Source organism: Haplochromis burtoni, unplaced genomic scaffold (assembly GCF_018398535.1).
Source record: "Haplochromis burtoni strain Fernald_Lab_line unplaced genomic scaffold, NCSU_Asbu1 Contig_53, whole genome shotgun sequence".
In the NCBI taxonomy this organism is placed as follows: Eukaryota; Metazoa; Chordata; class Actinopteri; order Cichliformes; family Cichlidae; genus Haplochromis; species Haplochromis burtoni.
Genome location: NW_024582414.1, coordinates 1504265 through 1521118, shown reverse-complemented (window position 1 = coordinate 1521118; position 16854 = coordinate 1504265). Strand labels below are relative to the sequence as shown.

The following is a 16854-nucleotide window of genomic DNA, read 5'->3' as shown; positions in this document are numbered from 1 at the left end:
ACTCTACTCTTTCTTTACTTTGTCTGCCTTTGTGTCCCCTCTTTCTGTCTTCTCTTCTGAATTGTAAACCACATACCTGTAGGTACCTCTTTTGGTCCTCGAAATGGTATCCATACACATTACTGTGAGCGCCTAGTGCTATGAGTTCTACTAGTTAGCCATAGAGGTTCCATATGTGGGCAGCACAGTGGTGCACTTTACTTTTGTAAATGATTCTAAATTAATCCATGGATGGATGAATGGACATCTGTGTAGATTGTACTGCAGGGACAGAAATGGACTTTGCCTGATCATTTCATGGTATGCTTTTCAAACCATGTGTATTAATAGAATATACCTGAATATTAAACATCTGGAAAACAAATCCTAGTGTTTGGATAAGTGTGTCTCTGTTGTTGAGCATTACCTTCAAGAAAGCGGTGACAGTGTGAGTTTAGAAATTTCCGTCTGCGTCCCTTTTTTTGAGCATAAGTATGGTAAAAAAAAAAAACCTCTTAATAACACCTGTCAACACAATTAATATTTGCACCCATTCAAGACCCTATTTATAATCAATATATAATCTGCACCCTTTTTTCCTGAACTAATGATACTTTTTTCCAATTGTGCTGCTTGAAGAGTTAAATCAGACATCCAGAGAGAGCACTACAAACTCGTAGTAGAGGTGAGAGTAAAGGAACTTATATTAGATTACAGTTTTAAGAGAATATTCACATTCATACACATTCCACAATGCAAAAAAAAGAAAAGAAGGTTAAAGGTAAAAGGATTTCAGCAAATCTCAATAAAGACTTTTATTTATGTTTTTTTGTACCAAAATAGGCAGTTAGAGCAGGGATAAATATTATATGTTAGATATAGTTCCATCTCTGTAATAGATTCTTTGCATCGGTGCTTTACTCTAACATACAGTGGCATGGTGCCCTGGCTAAAAACACACAGCCAGAGTCATACAGACAGCCCAGTTCTGTCAACACACAAACACAGTACTGATCGACCTGAATCAGTGAGGATTACAGATTTGGCCTATCTGAACATTCTGTGGAGAAACATTTAAAGCCTTTTAAAACACATGCGGTCAAAAACTGGTTGTTATTTGAAATAAAAAGCTACTCTGTTGACAGAACAGTCTTTCTATACGTCTCCAGTCTCCAGTCAGCTTGGAGAAGTCGCCTCGGGGTTGGAGGATGGAGATGGGGAGCGGGTGGCTGACAAGGTCCATACAGGTGGGGGCTGCGTCGCCAAAAGCATCTTGGGATCTCGAATGTTACGTTTGGAAAACAAGAGATTATGTTACATCGTGTTTCCGGTGAGTGTCGTTCATGACCTCAGCACTCGCGATGTTGCTCCCTGGAGAAACTGGAAATATTACACCAACGCCAATTACGTAGCAAAGGGCTCTCAAGAATGTACGCTCTAATCCGAATAACAAAATATCTATGAGGCGGATAGAGTGTAAATAATTTTTTGCAGTCATGCGACAAACTTTACAGGTGCAACCTGGATTGCAAGAAAGTGAAAATAATATTGCTCCACAGCACCTTTCAGGCCACTGAGTAGAATGCATTAAATGGCCCTTGCGATAAAGCAGATGCAATGCTAAAAAACAGATATACTCAACAACACTGCTATGATTTTTTTTGTTGTTGTTTTCGTTTTAGTTTTCAGTACAAGTAGAGTTTAGTCACGTGTTGTTAAGCTGAGCCTTGGCGACAAGCAGCAAAGCCTCTGAAAAGACTACTACAGGTAACAGATGCACTAAGCAAGCTTCACATGACCAACAGAGTCGCCATTGTTAGGTTACATGTGCTGTTAACGTGGTCACAGACTCCACTGAGTAGCTTTAACCCCATAACGCCAACTGTATCATATATAACACATGAGTTGTGAGTTTTTTTAAACTTCTTTAAATATCATCAACCTAAAAAATGTCAGATAAAGCAAAAATTATACAGATTGAAACTCGTGTATTGATAATTCATTTCTTTTTTTTTTCTTTTTTCATTTGTCAGAAGGAAAGGAATGGCTCAGGCTTAACAGGGTTAGGTTTGCTTCTCGTGCTGTGTGGCCTCCTAAATGAATGAAAAGCCAAACATTTCATCCTTCAATGCATAAAGTAGACATTTGTGAAATAATGAAAACAGGCTCCAAGATATAACCCTTGGATAATTATGGATGGAGTGCGGAGGTCACACATAAAGGCTTAAACTTAAAAGGGGGGTCAATGCTTAAACTTATAAATCCAGCGGGGGAAAAAGTGGATTACAGTTAAATGGTTAATCCAAACAGCAAGTTTCTCCAGAAGAGTACACTCGATACCCCTAAAATACTCATCAACGACAGTATGACGTGTTTTTTAACCTTTACCAAAAAAACCGCGTCGACCAGCTTCGTCTCAAAGCAGCTCAATCATCGCTGAGGGAAAAGCGAGTGTGTCGTGCATCATGTGCGCAGACCGGAAACACTGGGAGGGTAAAGATGCTTTTAAGAAACCAGCCCTCATTAGTGCAACTACGGTAAGAAGGAAAGCCGTAACAATGATGATTACGATCGTGATGATAGTGATGATGAAGCAGAAGATACACTGTTTAATGCTGGCGTGCGTAACTAACGTCACACTGCGCAGAGGAGGAGACAAGAAGGCATGAGACAGAGAGAAGGAAGCGGAGGTGGAAGGAAAAGGCAGAGAAGCCTCTTTGAGATGAAAGCTTCTACGAAACAGACTCGATCTCGAATCTGGGCCACTGTTTGTCGAGCTGTCGAGTACAATTTTAGAACTTAAGTAATAAGAAAAATGTCTAAATTCAGTTTTATTTTATTTCTCCTAACAAACTGGAGCAGTTTATGGTTTTATTCTGACTTACGGTAAATGTTGTTGTTTTGGAGTGTTTACACAAACTACAGCTTGTACAATAATCTGTTATTTGTATCTGATTTTAACATTTTAAAGATTTTCACCATTTTCCCTTCATCTGTACTTTGTATTCCAGACAAAGTATTTATGTATTTTGTAAATTAGACGATACATTTCTACTGAAGATAAGAATTTGTAAAAAGTAACGAGCAACAGTGCAGATGACTTGACTCTGATTGGTGACTGATCGTTCGATGGCCTTATGAGCTGCTCTATCGTGTTTACTCTTTGGCTGTAAATCGCAGTGAGCTGCCTGATAAATATGACCTTGTCTCTGCTCACTATGGAGAACTGTGAGTTATATTAAAAATATTTCTCAGAAATGTGATAAATGCAGGCCCAGAGCTCCAAACGTACTCCATCATCAATATGAGGCAGTTTGTTTTTGATCTTTTAATAGCAAACTACTGATAGAGGGCGTTGCACTTTATTCATTTGAATTTAATCTTCGTTTGTTATCGGATCGAGAACTGCTGCTTCTTAATATAATTATTATTATGTCACGCATTGCTTACAGATTAAATGATTAATATATTCTTGCTACATCTCTAAACAGTATTTGTTTTGATGCCAAAATTCTGCGGCGTATTGAAAATTTTATAATGATTTTCACCTCATATCTAAAGTCTGTGGATAGTCAAAGGAAGAAAGGGAATGAAAGGATTGAGGATTGAGAAAAAACATGAATAAGAAACTGTAAACAAGAGTGATGCTATGAGGAGAGACAGACAGAGAGGGAAGGAGATCAAGATTTTGTCCCAAAAACATGCTCTTAAAGCTACAGCGTGCAAAAATCTGCCTCTTGGTGACAATATAATCATTACAAACCCATACATGAATGCATTACCCTTCGTTAATATGAAAACAACAACGACAACAACAATAAGAAGAACAATAATGAAATCAAATCAGATAATGGTACATGTCGCCTTGATTTAAACCACCTCCTTAAACATTAAGGAACTGAGCCGTAGGAAGATCCACCAATAGGCTGCTGGACAGACATGAGCTCCTCCCACTTCAGGAAGCAGCAGTCCCAGATAGTCCCAGCCTCGTCCCACTGAATGTGCTTATGTAAATGTGTCAATGCATGTAGTGATGTGCGTGCATAAGAAAAAGAGAGCAAGGAAGCAGGCTGATAATAGAAAATTAGACAAGAAGGAAGTGTGCAGAGAGGCTGATGTTTGTGTGTGTGTGTGTGTGTGTGTGTGAGTGAGTATGTTGTATATGGGTATTTATTCAGAGTCGCTCCTTGGTGGGAACCCAGATGTAAGGACCAGACTGCTCCTCGATGATTTGCTTCACCTGCGAATACACTTCCTCTAGAGTTGAGCCCTGGACGATTGCTGCAAGAGAGAGAGAGAAAAATGTTAAAGATTAAAAGATGTGTTTAAATCAAATAATGTGACACACAGGAAGAAAATAGTTACTGTAGATGGATGGATGGCCAAATATTCTCTTCAGGTGTTGGTAAAGATCAAAACCTGAGCTAAATGAGATTTTATGGACCAAAAACACAATCCCACATGTATAATAGCTTAGCTTTAAAACTACTCGACGTGTGTAAATATGTGAATAAATCACAGCTTGCCAACAACTTTATCAGCATTAAAGGTGACAACATGCCAGTGTGGTTCACAGCTTGCCCCTGCTGCATGTTTAACAGTTTCTCCAAGCTGCCTCCTCCACAGATTCTCCTCAAACACAAAAATAAACTTGATCACATTTTCACTTACACCTCAAAGCATACTAATCTTTGATCAAAAAAAGTTGAGCAGATATGGAAAATGTTATTTTTACCCTACTTTCCAAAGTTATACAGCTCATGTGTACAGTTTTCTTTTCAAAGTGTATAACCGCCACAGGTGAGACTTTACTGTACAGTATTTATCATACACTCACAATATCCTGATATTATTAGGGCAAAATATTTCTGCAGTGATTTAGTAGTAGCAGTGACTCTGGAGGCAGTCCAGATGTGCACATGGAGACAACCTTGAGGGGGGAGATTTAAAGGTATGTGTTTTGTTTAGGTGACTCACCAGTGAAGTACTCTGTGAACTCCTGCTCCAGTTTCACAGCTCTGTCGTAGGCCTTCCTTGCCTGCTCCTCACTGAGACGCTTATTCATCTCTCTGCAGAAAGAGACTACAGTTATTTTTCTGTAAAAAAAACCCCATTAGACCCTATGCAAAAATAGCCCTACTGATATTTTCGTAAAGTTCAGCAGTGTTAAGATGACTCAGTGACTTTTAGAAAACGGAAAGTGATGAGTGAACAAAAGTAAAGGAACATATAAGCAAAAAAGAAGCTGGGCTTCACATTTATTTAAATGAGTGAAGTTTAGCCCTCATTTAAAATAATATAGGCAACATTCTCACTGTAGAGGCGTTTGACTTATTGCATATTGTATAAAAATACTGTCAACCGGCAGCAGTACCCATCAGCCGTCCAGTAAACTCACTACGGCTCAGGGATAAAAATGAAGTTCACTGAGTTTTTTCCCTAATAAATGCAGCTACACATTTTTTAATGGAAAAAGAGAAAAAAGTACCTTCATGAGAGGTATTTCATCAGTATGACATAAAAGCAGAACTTTTGAGAATTAATATTTGTCATGTCAACCTTGAACCGTCTCTTAGAACATTTTTGTGGCACTTATTTAGAGAAGTTATACAATGTTACTGGCTTTGTTTATGTTGCTGATAGTTTTTACTTATAAGATGCTTATAGGATGCTACTTAAATACTTATCATATTTTTAACATTTCCATTTGATTACTTGAGCTTTGAAAGAACAGATGATAAAACAGTGCAAGACAGATGCTCAGATTGTCTTTGAAAAGTTATGTTGTGTCACTTACAAAATGTTGTCGACACTGAGTGGTCTAATGAGGATAGCGATGGGATGGAGGCCTGCCATCTGGAGACGCTTTATCGCGTTCCCTGATACATCCAGTATGCAGTGCTTGCCCTGTGGGAGAGACACGGAGTCAGACATTCTTTCTTCCCATACCCTCGCTCTCTTTTTCCCATTGATCGTGTCTCTGTCTCACCTTGTCAGCGACCTCTTTGACAGACTGTATGCTGGTTCCATACAGATGGTTGTTATACTGTCCAGCCTCGATGAACTTGTGCTCCTGAATCTCTCGCTCCATGAGCTCTCTGGAGGACATGAAGTGGTAATCTCTGCCATCCACCTCGTAGTCTCTCCGTGGCCGTGTTGTGTCTAAAGATCAGAATTTACACAGACTCAGGCAAAGAAATAAAATATCTTAGTGTGCAGTATCCTGCTCATGAGCACCTTAGTGCACATATTAGCCTGAAACATTAAGATTAAAAAGCAAAAACACAACATTATGTCGCATTAGGGACTCATCTGTCTTCAGGGTAGGACATCCATTTGTTGGGGGTTTGGGAGTCTCATAAAAATGTTTGTCAGTTTTTTTCTAATTTAAAAAACTAAATGAGGCAAACGTGACCCTTCACTGAGCTCATAAAAAATGTATTAAAATTAGGCACGACTTTGCGATTTTGATTTATTGCCTCAAGGTCATAAGGTTTGCAAAGCTCCAGTAACTGTTGCAGGTTTCTACTGGGATTTATAATGAACTAAAGGCACTCACGTGGGACGCAGGAGCCAAACTTGTCAGGGAACTCGGAGATGAGGTCATCGTTAACCCGATCTTTCATTGGTCCAAGCACGATGACTGGCCGTGTGTAATTAACTGAGAATTGACAAAAAAAAACAAAAAAAAAAAACAGGTTCCGTCAACGTGTAAAATCCACTCCTCTGGAGTGTCTTTGAAGGATTCACAGTTTTAAAAAACTTATACCAGCCCTTTAACGCTGCCTGTCTGAAATCAGTCATTTTTACCTTAAGTCACCTCACTCAAAAGAAAAAAAAAAAACTGGAAAGCGTGCATCAAGAGGACCCTAAAATCTATAAAAATTTTAATGCAGCTTGCTCCAGATGATTTATTTAATACAGCTAGGAAGTTTGTAATGACTGAACCACCGCTGCTTCAGTGGGATTTAAGCAAGCTACAGAAAGGTTTTCCAACTACCGGTCGACTGTTTTTTTTCTAAAATAATGAATTCTTACAAACTCAATTAATTACTTCCCCCAGGCATGTTTAAAGATGTTACAAAGTACTCTGCTTTAATAATACATTGTCTAAGATGTGTTGATTCTTAAAGCTACATCAACTGATTTAAATGGTTTGAAGTTTTAGATTTTTTTGCAACGGCCTCGGATTCGCTTCAAAAATGCTGTTTGCAGGTAAACACTAAACAAACACAGCGAGCACTTTCAACACAATTTCCCTGTCAAAATGACAAATTCTTTCCAATGAGAAATGATAAAGATTGAAACACAGTTTTGAGTAGAGAAGCACTTTAATTTACCTACATAAGATAAGCTAACACACATGAAAAACAACAACAAACCAAGGAGGAAAGGGAAGCCACTGACCTTCATGCTGCATGACAGGCTGGTAGGTGAGAAGGATCTCCTCCTGACCGGCTGTTTAAACAAACACAAATGAAGGACACATTAAAAGGACCAACACTTGACAACATATCACGCCCTGATTTCTACTTTTGGAAAAAGAGTTCTTCAACAGCTCTGGAAAAGCAGGCTGCAGAAGCAGAGAAATGTAAACTGTACACACAAAGACATGCACGTAAAACTAAAGTAAACCATAGCACACAATTACGCGTGACACACCCACAAGCACACACAGAGGAAAACCTACAGCCCAGCAGCTACATCAAGCAGGTGATGAACTGAGAGGCAAAGTTTAAAAGATCAAGAACAGAGTGAAGAAGAAAAGTACATTTAGGAGAGAGACAGAGAGAGAGGGGACAGAGGAGGGGCTAGACTTACAGGAACTACTCTCATTATCACTGGTGCCAGAGGTTACCAGCTCTGGAAGGACAAGACAGGTCAGAGTCAACACACACACGCACACACATATATATATATATGAACACACATACAACACACACACACATATGTAAACACATGTACAAACTTGCATTCACTGTCGTGGTTTCACTTTTCAAAACAGAATTCCATCCATCCAGTTTCTATATGTGTGTTTCGCTGTAATATCTCAATTATAACATCTACTGCTTAATACACAAGGAAAAGTACAACAATGCTCAGAGAACTCAGTCAAACTGTACACCAGTTGCATTTTTTCTGATATAATAAAGGGCAATTTCTAAGGTTTACTCCAAAACTGTTTTTCCAATGTCTCAGATTAAATGGGGCTATTGTAAGGGCACCTTTGGGCAGGATCTATATCTACGTATAAATTGACTTCTTTCCTTACATCTGCAAATTAAACACAGACTAGTACACACATGGTGTTATATATATTTGTGTAAATTAGTGATTTTTTAATATTTTGCTTTTTTGATTTGATTTTGCAATTTGTGTTTTAAGTAACAAAAGAAAAAAACAGGTTTTTTTTCTAGCATTACTGAAACAAAGACATTTTGTAATGTAATAAGTAAAACACAAATAATATCTCAATTATGTTTGTACATTTTCGTTTTTTAGCATAAAAAAATAATGAAAACCATGACTGAATTAGAATGCTGATTATTTTATCTTACTAATTCAATGTGTACAGCACCAATTCACAACAACAGTCACTTCAAATAGCTTCATACTATAAGATAAAGAGCGTAAAATATTAAAAAAGCAGTCCCAACAATCTTACAAATATCTGTCATGATAAGAGAGCTATTTAAAAAAATATTCCCCTATAAACTATAAGGAGGCATAACAGACTCCAATGAGCCCGTTTAGTTCGCTCTGCTCGTTTGAGGGTTAGAAAATGATGTGTAATAGTTTCACAGCTAACTCATGACGAAGCTAGAAAAGTTTAGAGATTGAGCAATTTAATGGGCAATTAAATTGAATAAAAAATTCAGGAGATTACCATGCATATTTTAAGTTGTCTTGCACTTTTTCTGAGGGAGCCTGTCTGTGCTTATTTATAGACTCTAACTAAATTATCAATGTTGTAGCTTTTGGAAATTAACACAAACCTTTATTATCAAGAACCATCAAATATGGGCAAGTTCCACATTTCAGATGCCAGTATTAATTTTCTAATAGCTTTTACTTGCTGTAAATATTCATACTGGACATTTAAATGCACCTTCTTGATGCATAAAAGTAAAACAATCCAGACCTCTTCTGTGCAAATGCACATTTGGACATTTAGCTGAACATAACTTATTCCAAAGTTGACACTTTTTTTTTAACTTTGTAAAGTAAATTTTAAGGACGACTTACTTTAAGGTAGACTTGTACTGAACAACTGGTTTTTGGAGTACTGCTCCAGACTTTGTATGTTAGGTGTGTAATGAACTCTATACTTAATTGCACCCTATTACTTCTCCTCCAACTGGAAACTTAACAGAGTTTAGGTCTGGTCAGGTTTGAGAAGAGGTGGAATTATATGTGCTGACCAGCAGGTGTCGCTGAGAGAGAGAATACCTACCTTTATCATCCTGATCCTACAAAGACAAAGAGAGACGGAGAGAGACAGAGAGAGGGGGGTGGGGGTGGGAGGGGGTGGTGGTAAAGACACAATTAATTATCATATTGAAAATTATTCCAGGAGTATCTTGACTATTATCAACAGAAGCCTATTTGAAAGCTTTGAGCTCTCTACTGCGAACGCATATACCCAAAGTTTTAGAGAGCAAGAATAATTACAGTGTTAGTGCAGCAGGGTGTGTGTGTGTGTGTGTGTGTGTGTGTGTGTGTGTGTGTGTGTGTGTTTGCATGCTTCGCAATTTTTAATTATCATCTCTTCACCACACGGAGCTGCTGATTGCAGCGTTGCTGATTCAAACAGTGTGAAGAAAACAGAGGGAGAGTGAGAGTGTGCGCTGACAACACGGTGATATCAATAGCATGTGTTAAACCTGTGCTCAGCATCGCACTGTGTAAAGTGTGAATAAAGTCACATTGTTGCCTCACCTATGAACTCAGACTGAAACTTTTCTACGTCACAAATATCTAATTAAAAAACGGAGAGAAAACTGCCACTCTCTCTGTAGTTTGACTTTGAATTAAGGTTTCCCCCTGCAATTCTTTATCTACTAACAGGTGGTGTGGCTGTCACTAACAGGGGCAATGTAGCCAACCCAGTCACTGACTGAACTACAAATCAAATGCGATTTAAAGGCTCCATAAAGAATAGATTTTTTAATTCTAGTGCTAATTAAGAACTTAAACTTTATTAAAGTAATGCCAGAAAAATTGTTCATTGTTCATAAACAGACAACCTATCAAATAACACAAGGTTAAACTAAATCGATATCAGCAACAGTAGCACTCATGATTGCCTGCAGCTCTCTCTGAAAAGCGACCTTTATTGTCTCTGTCATTTACTAATCAATCCAGCAATCAGTTTCAGCTGTTGTTGCACTTCCCCTTATTATCTGTTATAGCTACGATAGGTGTGTACTGTTGGAAATTTTAGATGTTTGCATTAATCATGACCAAAGGTTTAAATAGTGACACAGCTGACCTCAGCCTGAAGCAGCTTTAGTTACAGCCTTTTTTTTTTTTTGCTTTGCATTCTGAAAATCTCCTTTAAGTCCTGGAATAAAATGAATCCGCTGGAAATGAGCAATAACAGTCCTTATTGAGTTTTGGTAAAGTTCAGGAATAGCAATCCCTCATGTAGTTTTGCGATAAAGTCATGGTTTTAGGTAAAAATGCCAAGTTTAACATTGCTGTGGTTTGAAGAAACCATAGATTGTTGTTCGAACACAGCAGGCAATCAGATGACTTTAATTTTGTTGTTTTAACACCCAGCCTCCTTTCTTTGTGGATTTTATCACATCAAAATAGCATCACATTGCTTCTATCAACACTACCAACAGAAAATCATTGTGATTGTTATATCCACTAGATATAGGTGTTGTCTCGTGAGAGTAAAAGCAAATGTTTGATGCGACTGGAGGAAATAACAAGCTGTTGTGCCTCTCGATTGAGCCTGCCTGTAGTGAAGCACAAAATAGCTTTTAGATGTTTACTGACACTCTACACATCTGTACTATTTTAAGATCACACATGTGACCTTATAACAGCATGATAAAGTTGCTCTTTGTGCTTCAAATGTTGCTGAAGCCTTTAGAGAGAAAACCATTCTCTGTCATATGGAGACTATCTCTCCACTCCGTTACATAAGTTCGGGGTATGACCCCCCACATATGGAATATGTGGAGAGAGTCTCTCACTCGGAGAACCAAGGTTACAGCGTAACCGTACTTTCTCTGCAATTACCCTGCGCACAAAATATTTAACACAAGTACAGCCTGACGTTGTGCCTTCTCTGTAATCAGATTCAATTAGTCATTTAAAAAACAAACAACAAAAAACTCCCATCATATTTTGGTGGTGTCTACCTTCAGCTGTCAATCTACCAACTGTCAGAAAACAACCAACCAACTGCTTTGTTTCATCTGACCTACAGTTCTTAAACCAACACAACATCCACCTTACTGCTCAAAGTAAGAAAAAAATTAAAATAAGACATTTAATGTCATGTTTTTTCAAAACAGTAAAGAGCTCAAGCTTTGCTTTTTACTTCTTTTGACATTTTACTGTTATGTTCAACACCTTGAATGAAAGTATACTGGTTTGAGAACTGGTTTGAGTTTTAAGATTTATGACAAACATTCATACTCACTGATCTGTCCTGAGACCTGCTCACTCTGACTGTCTTTAACCTCGACCTCTCCTTCTTTTCTGCCCTGTGAATAAAGCAAAAGACAGGTGCAAACGTTAGGAGGCATGCAGAGAGAGGATGAAAAAAATATGAACAGCGAATCAGCTCAATTAACACCCTGAAACTGTAAAACTAATTTAACGTCACAACGAGTGTTTCAGGTTGTTATGGATCTGAAAGAATGATTCGAACAAAGCCACAAAATATTGTTTCATCTGAAAAGTAATTTTGCAGCTTACTTTATTGGAATGTTGAAACTGTATATCTTTAAGCATCAGTATGAGATTACGGGGGTTTAAAATAGCACTGAGAGGAAGCAGAGGGAATTTTGTGCACTTATCCAGATGTTATGTAAGTTGACAGCGAAGAGCTGATTGCATGGTCGTGTCCATTAATCTAAACGGGCTGTGATCACCTTAAAACAGGTGCAAAGGAATAAAAGACCGAGACGGCATCGAAACACCCCAGCATACTCGGGTGTAGAAGGCATTTCCTCCCTGTGAAGGTTTCACTTGCTCCTGCTGTGGGGACATTTTTGTCTCCTGTGTTTAAATTTAGCTTTGTCACTTCCTGTGCAGGACCATTTCCTGCTGGCGATCACATCCAACTCTAGAATTTCAAATAAGCTGAATCTCTGGGACCTGTTTCTCTGCTGCTTAGCTTTCTTTTTTAATTTAAAAAAGCCAGATGTGTCTTTGTAAAAAGTCTTATGTAATACAGCTTTTAGCCCCCTGATGTCTGTAAACAGCTCGACAACTGTCATTGACAAACCAGCAATAACGTAGTGAATAAAAAAGAACATCGCAATGATAACTAAAGATATATTCTGGGTTATCCTGTTCTTTGAATGCTGACATCTTTATAAGAGCATGCTTACACTTAACTTTATCTCTAAAAAATGTCCTCGGAAAAAGGCATGAGGAAAAAAACAGAGCAGGTGAGCAGAAAGAGGAGAAGAAGCAAGATTAAAAAAAGAAGAAAAGCAGCAGACGAGAGGAAAAGGAGACGAAGTTAAAGAGGAGTAGAATAAAGAGACCTCCATGGAAAAGAAGAGAGGAGAGCAGCAGGAGGGATGATTGAATACAGTTATATCAGAGGCTGAACACAGCTTACATTAAAAGACTGACTGAACTTTAATAATTACCTTTCATCATAACACTAATGCTAATAGCGCATAATCCAGCTTATCCTTTTTAATATCCTGCAGACAGATAAATTGTAAAATCTAAATCTCTGGCAGACATATTCTAACATCTTTAACAATTTTCAAACTACAGCCTGTAATATATGAATTTCTATTACTTCTGTTTCTAGGCTGTTTTTTTAAACTATAACACAGTTATCTACGTAGCCCTAATGCTCAAGCCTCTGCTTTAACACCTAAGTCTATTAATACCTCTCTGTCAAACCCATATGTGACAATCTGCTCATTTCACTCACTCCTACTCTTCCTTGCCACCTTGAATCCCTTCTTTCCTCTCTAACACTCCTTCACTTTCCTTCCTTACACTCCATCACTTTCTACATCCCTCTGCCCCTGGTCATCGCCTCCCTCTGTGTCACGGATGGTCCACAGGGCGAAACAAGTGGAGAAGGTAGAAGGAAGGAAAGTTGGCATATATTTCCACCACAGGATTACATTCAGCAGATTCTTCGTAATGATGATGCTCGCAGTGATATGAGTCAACACAAAAACGACACTCTGGTGTAAAGACTGAAGCTAATTTGAAAATGAATCTCTGACCACGGATGCTGTCCCCAGGAAACAGCTGCCAAGCTGTCTGTATTTTAAACAGCACGGAGCTGAAATCCAGCGTCAAATTAAGTCAGAATGGGATGACACATTGAAACTAAGTAGATTTTTTTCTCTGTCTTTTTTATTTTGAGCCACAACAAACAAATAAAAGAAAAACCCATTTAGTAAATCATGAAAAGAAGATACACAGTCTTCCACCTTGATATTCCTCATGGAAAGGTGCCAATGTGAACAAACCACTGTGGACGAACACATTTGTTTGTTTTCTTATTAGTCTTCTTAGTTTTCTAATTAAATTTTGTGAAGGTTTATGGTTGACTCCAGGGTCTGCTGTATAGTGGCCTATCACAATAAGCCTGGACAGACTTGTATTATAATAATCTTCATCCTAATGAAATGACTGAAGACCACACTGACGCTCATTCTGGTCTGGACTGTTTTCATTTGATTTAATCTGTATGGGTGAAAAACTTAATAATAATTCATTTTAAAGCCTTCTGAAAAGAGTCAGATTCAGATTTCTAACAGATGAACAGAAAGAAAATATAAGTGTAAAAGTTATCATTCAATATTTGTATTGAACAAAGATTCAAATGTGAACATTTTTAGGTGATAGCAACAACTCAAAACTAGATTTGAGGGAATGGGTGGACTCGACTTTAACGCTTCTACTTTAGTTAATAAAACAAAAATCAATAAAACCATCCACCCACTCCCATCTGAAACCCTTTGAACTCTGACCTCCGGCGGCTGGGGATGACCCCGACTTCCGGGCAGTTTGGGGGCGGGGGGCTGAGGTGACGGGCGGGCCACCACTCCTCTTCGCTGGCACTGCTCACGTGGAGGATATCCCCAAAATGAAAGGGCAGGGCCTGATTGGGCGCGCTCAGATCCGAAGCACTTCCATCATAGTCAAACAAGGCCCTGCAGGGGGACAGAAAACAAATGACGCATGCAGTTACACGCTCAGCTTCAGCGCGACAAGCCATTCTGCTGGAGGACAGGTTAGTTGATGACATATACATTTCATTTTGAAGTTTGAAACTAGATTTCTTTTCTCTAAACGGATAGAAAGACGTGCTGGAATAAATACAAGATGAAAAACAGCTGAGAACTGTTTTTCTACACAACAAATTATTTTTTTAATTACTAATTTATGACCTTGTCTTGGAGCACATGGCACCGCGTATGTGTCTGAAGTTGTGCACATCTGTCTGTGTGAGTGTCACTGTGTATGTGTGTGTAGTAGTCCGTCTCTGTGACCACAGAGATGCAAACCCATCCAGAGGGAAAAGACCTGGGAAAGTAGGCCAGCGTGTATGCGTGTGTGTGTGTGTGTGCGCAAAGGAAGTAGAGCTGAAATAACCAACATCCCCTAAAGTCCCTACTGCCTTCATCAATAAAACAGAACAGAGACAGAGAAGGAGAAACAGAAGAAAATTAGACAGAGAGGTAGACACAGACAGGCCAACAGAGAGCCTGACATTTGTACAAAAACACAGCACTTTGTGCTTTTTTAACGATACATCAAGATGATAAAAGAAAAGACTTGAGTGCTTTAATTTTAGGTGGAGGCTAAAAACTGACAGCCTGCATTAGTATTGCTGTAATATAAGTTAACAGGCGCTGTCTACCAGGACTGTGAGCAGGGCAGAAGGATTGCAGGTGAATTCACTAACGTGTTCAGGGTGACGCTGATTAGCTGCAACAGCACAAAAGCTTTAGTTAAGCTGCTCTGTTGGTGACAGCAATAATTAGATTAGATTAAACCTAAAGACGGTTTAAACTGTGTACAGTAATCATCAAACACAATATGTTGCCTGTGACAATGATAGTAGCACGATGCTGTGATACTTGATATTTACTGCAAGACAACCACTTATTATAGACGTATAATTATATAAACCTCTGTATAAACTATTTTACAAGCAGTCATATTTTTTAATGCTAAGCTGTGGTCATGATAGGTTATGGAAGTATAGAAACTGACCACTCACTATTATATTTATGATAAGCATGAACTCATTTTGAGCTTTGTAGGAAAAATCAGAAGAAACTCTACAAAAGTGTTTAAAAAATGATTTTAGTAGACCACATGCAGCCTATAGATATGTTGTAATGGGAGCTACTGTACAGTGAGATATTTAGATATGTTCCCATAAAGTCAAAGGAAAGTCAGGTATTCTAAATGGCATGACAAGGTACATGAACATCACAAGCTGTAAACATAAAGTACTTTTTTAAATTAGTGGATATTTGCTGCAACAAGAAGCAGAAAATATAACATACAATAAAAAACACATCCCGCCTAATTTTGCAGCCACCAAGTTACAATGATGGATGGTGTGCAGAGTTATGAAAGTCGCAGCTATGTAAATATAATTCTGTTAAATCAGTTACAGGTTATCAATTACACTCAGTTTATTTGTACATGAGAACCTTTGAAATCTAATTACTCGAGGGAAGGGACACACATTTAATTACTGCAGCGTGTAGCCACCTAACAGACTGCAATTATAGCACAGTGTGTGTGTTAACCTGTGGACATTTTCAACATTACATAGCATGTAAATGCTATTTTTGTACAGCAATCCGATTATTGCCTAAATTGTGTGCCCGTGTGCCTAAAATCAATGACCTGTTCTCAGTATTACATTCATTTGAATTCCTCTGAGGAATTTGTCCAGTGGGGAAGCACACATGAATTACTGTAACCAGTCTGTAAAAGAAACACACACCCATTGTGTTAGAGATTTTGCATAGCCAGCAGCCTTTTGTCCAAAGAGCACTGCAGTTTAACTTTCCAATGAATACTCATATAGAATTACTGCACATGTGCATATTATTTCCAGAGGTGAAAACGGCTGTGTGACACTGCTGTCATAGGCGAAACAGCCAAATTAAAGTAAACCCCCATTCACATGTAGATTAGCGGTACACAACATCACACAACATTAACTGCACGCTTGTGATAACAGACATTAACATTCTGCAGCACAAAGCTAAGAGAGAACAGCTTACCATCTAACTGACATTACAGCAGCACATGTAACAGCCTCAGTCATGTTCCCTAACAGGCATGCACTGTATGTTGATGCTGAGAAAGTAGAATGAGAGCACATTGTTGTTTGTTTTTTTAAATGATCCCCTTTTTTCAGAGTTTATCTGTTTATTTCTTCATTTATATTTGTGTCATTTCAAGTTTTACATTATTTGTGGAATATAGTATGACAATGTCTAAGGCAGGAGAGTCAGGGGAGAAAAAAAGGGGTGGGGGCGGGTGTGTAGTGGAAGGCGTAATACAAATAGAAATGCATAATGCATCGGCAACTGCCGCATCTGTAAGAAAAACAAACATACAACACCTGCAGCACAAACATTCGAAAATGCACAGGTACATAAATCAACAATCTTCTTGTGG

At 38.4% G+C, this 16854-nt stretch overlaps 1 protein-coding gene across 11 annotated transcripts in view; it reads right to left on the bottom strand.

The window, feature by feature from the left end:
• Window positions 1-769: 769 nt before the first annotated feature.
• The window catches only part of LOC102302230 (discs large homolog 1-like protein), a 123585-nt gene continuing 107500 nt past the window's right edge, over window positions 770-16854 (bottom strand). For 10 of the 11 annotated variants that reach the window (XM_042220675.1, XM_042220677.1, XM_042220679.1 and 7 more), the window contains 10 exons: window positions 14175-14357; window positions 11639-11702; window positions 9434-9449; window positions 7801-7842; window positions 7387-7437; window positions 6539-6640; window positions 5969-6141; window positions 5777-5886; window positions 4957-5048; window positions 770-4260 (listed from right to left, as the gene is read on the bottom strand). In XM_042220675.1, the coding sequence (XP_042076609.1) occupies window positions 4154-4260; window positions 4957-5048; window positions 5777-5886; window positions 5969-6141; window positions 6539-6640; window positions 7387-7437; window positions 7801-7842; window positions 9434-9449; window positions 11639-11702; window positions 14175-14357 (940 nt within the window). In that variant the 3' untranslated portion in view covers window positions 770-4153. The remainder of the gene's footprint in view (window positions 4261-4956; window positions 5049-5776; window positions 5887-5968; window positions 6142-6538; window positions 6641-7386; window positions 7438-7800; window positions 7843-9433; window positions 9450-11638; window positions 11703-14174; window positions 14358-16854) is intronic. The other variant, XM_014334082.2, reaches the window with a different exon arrangement.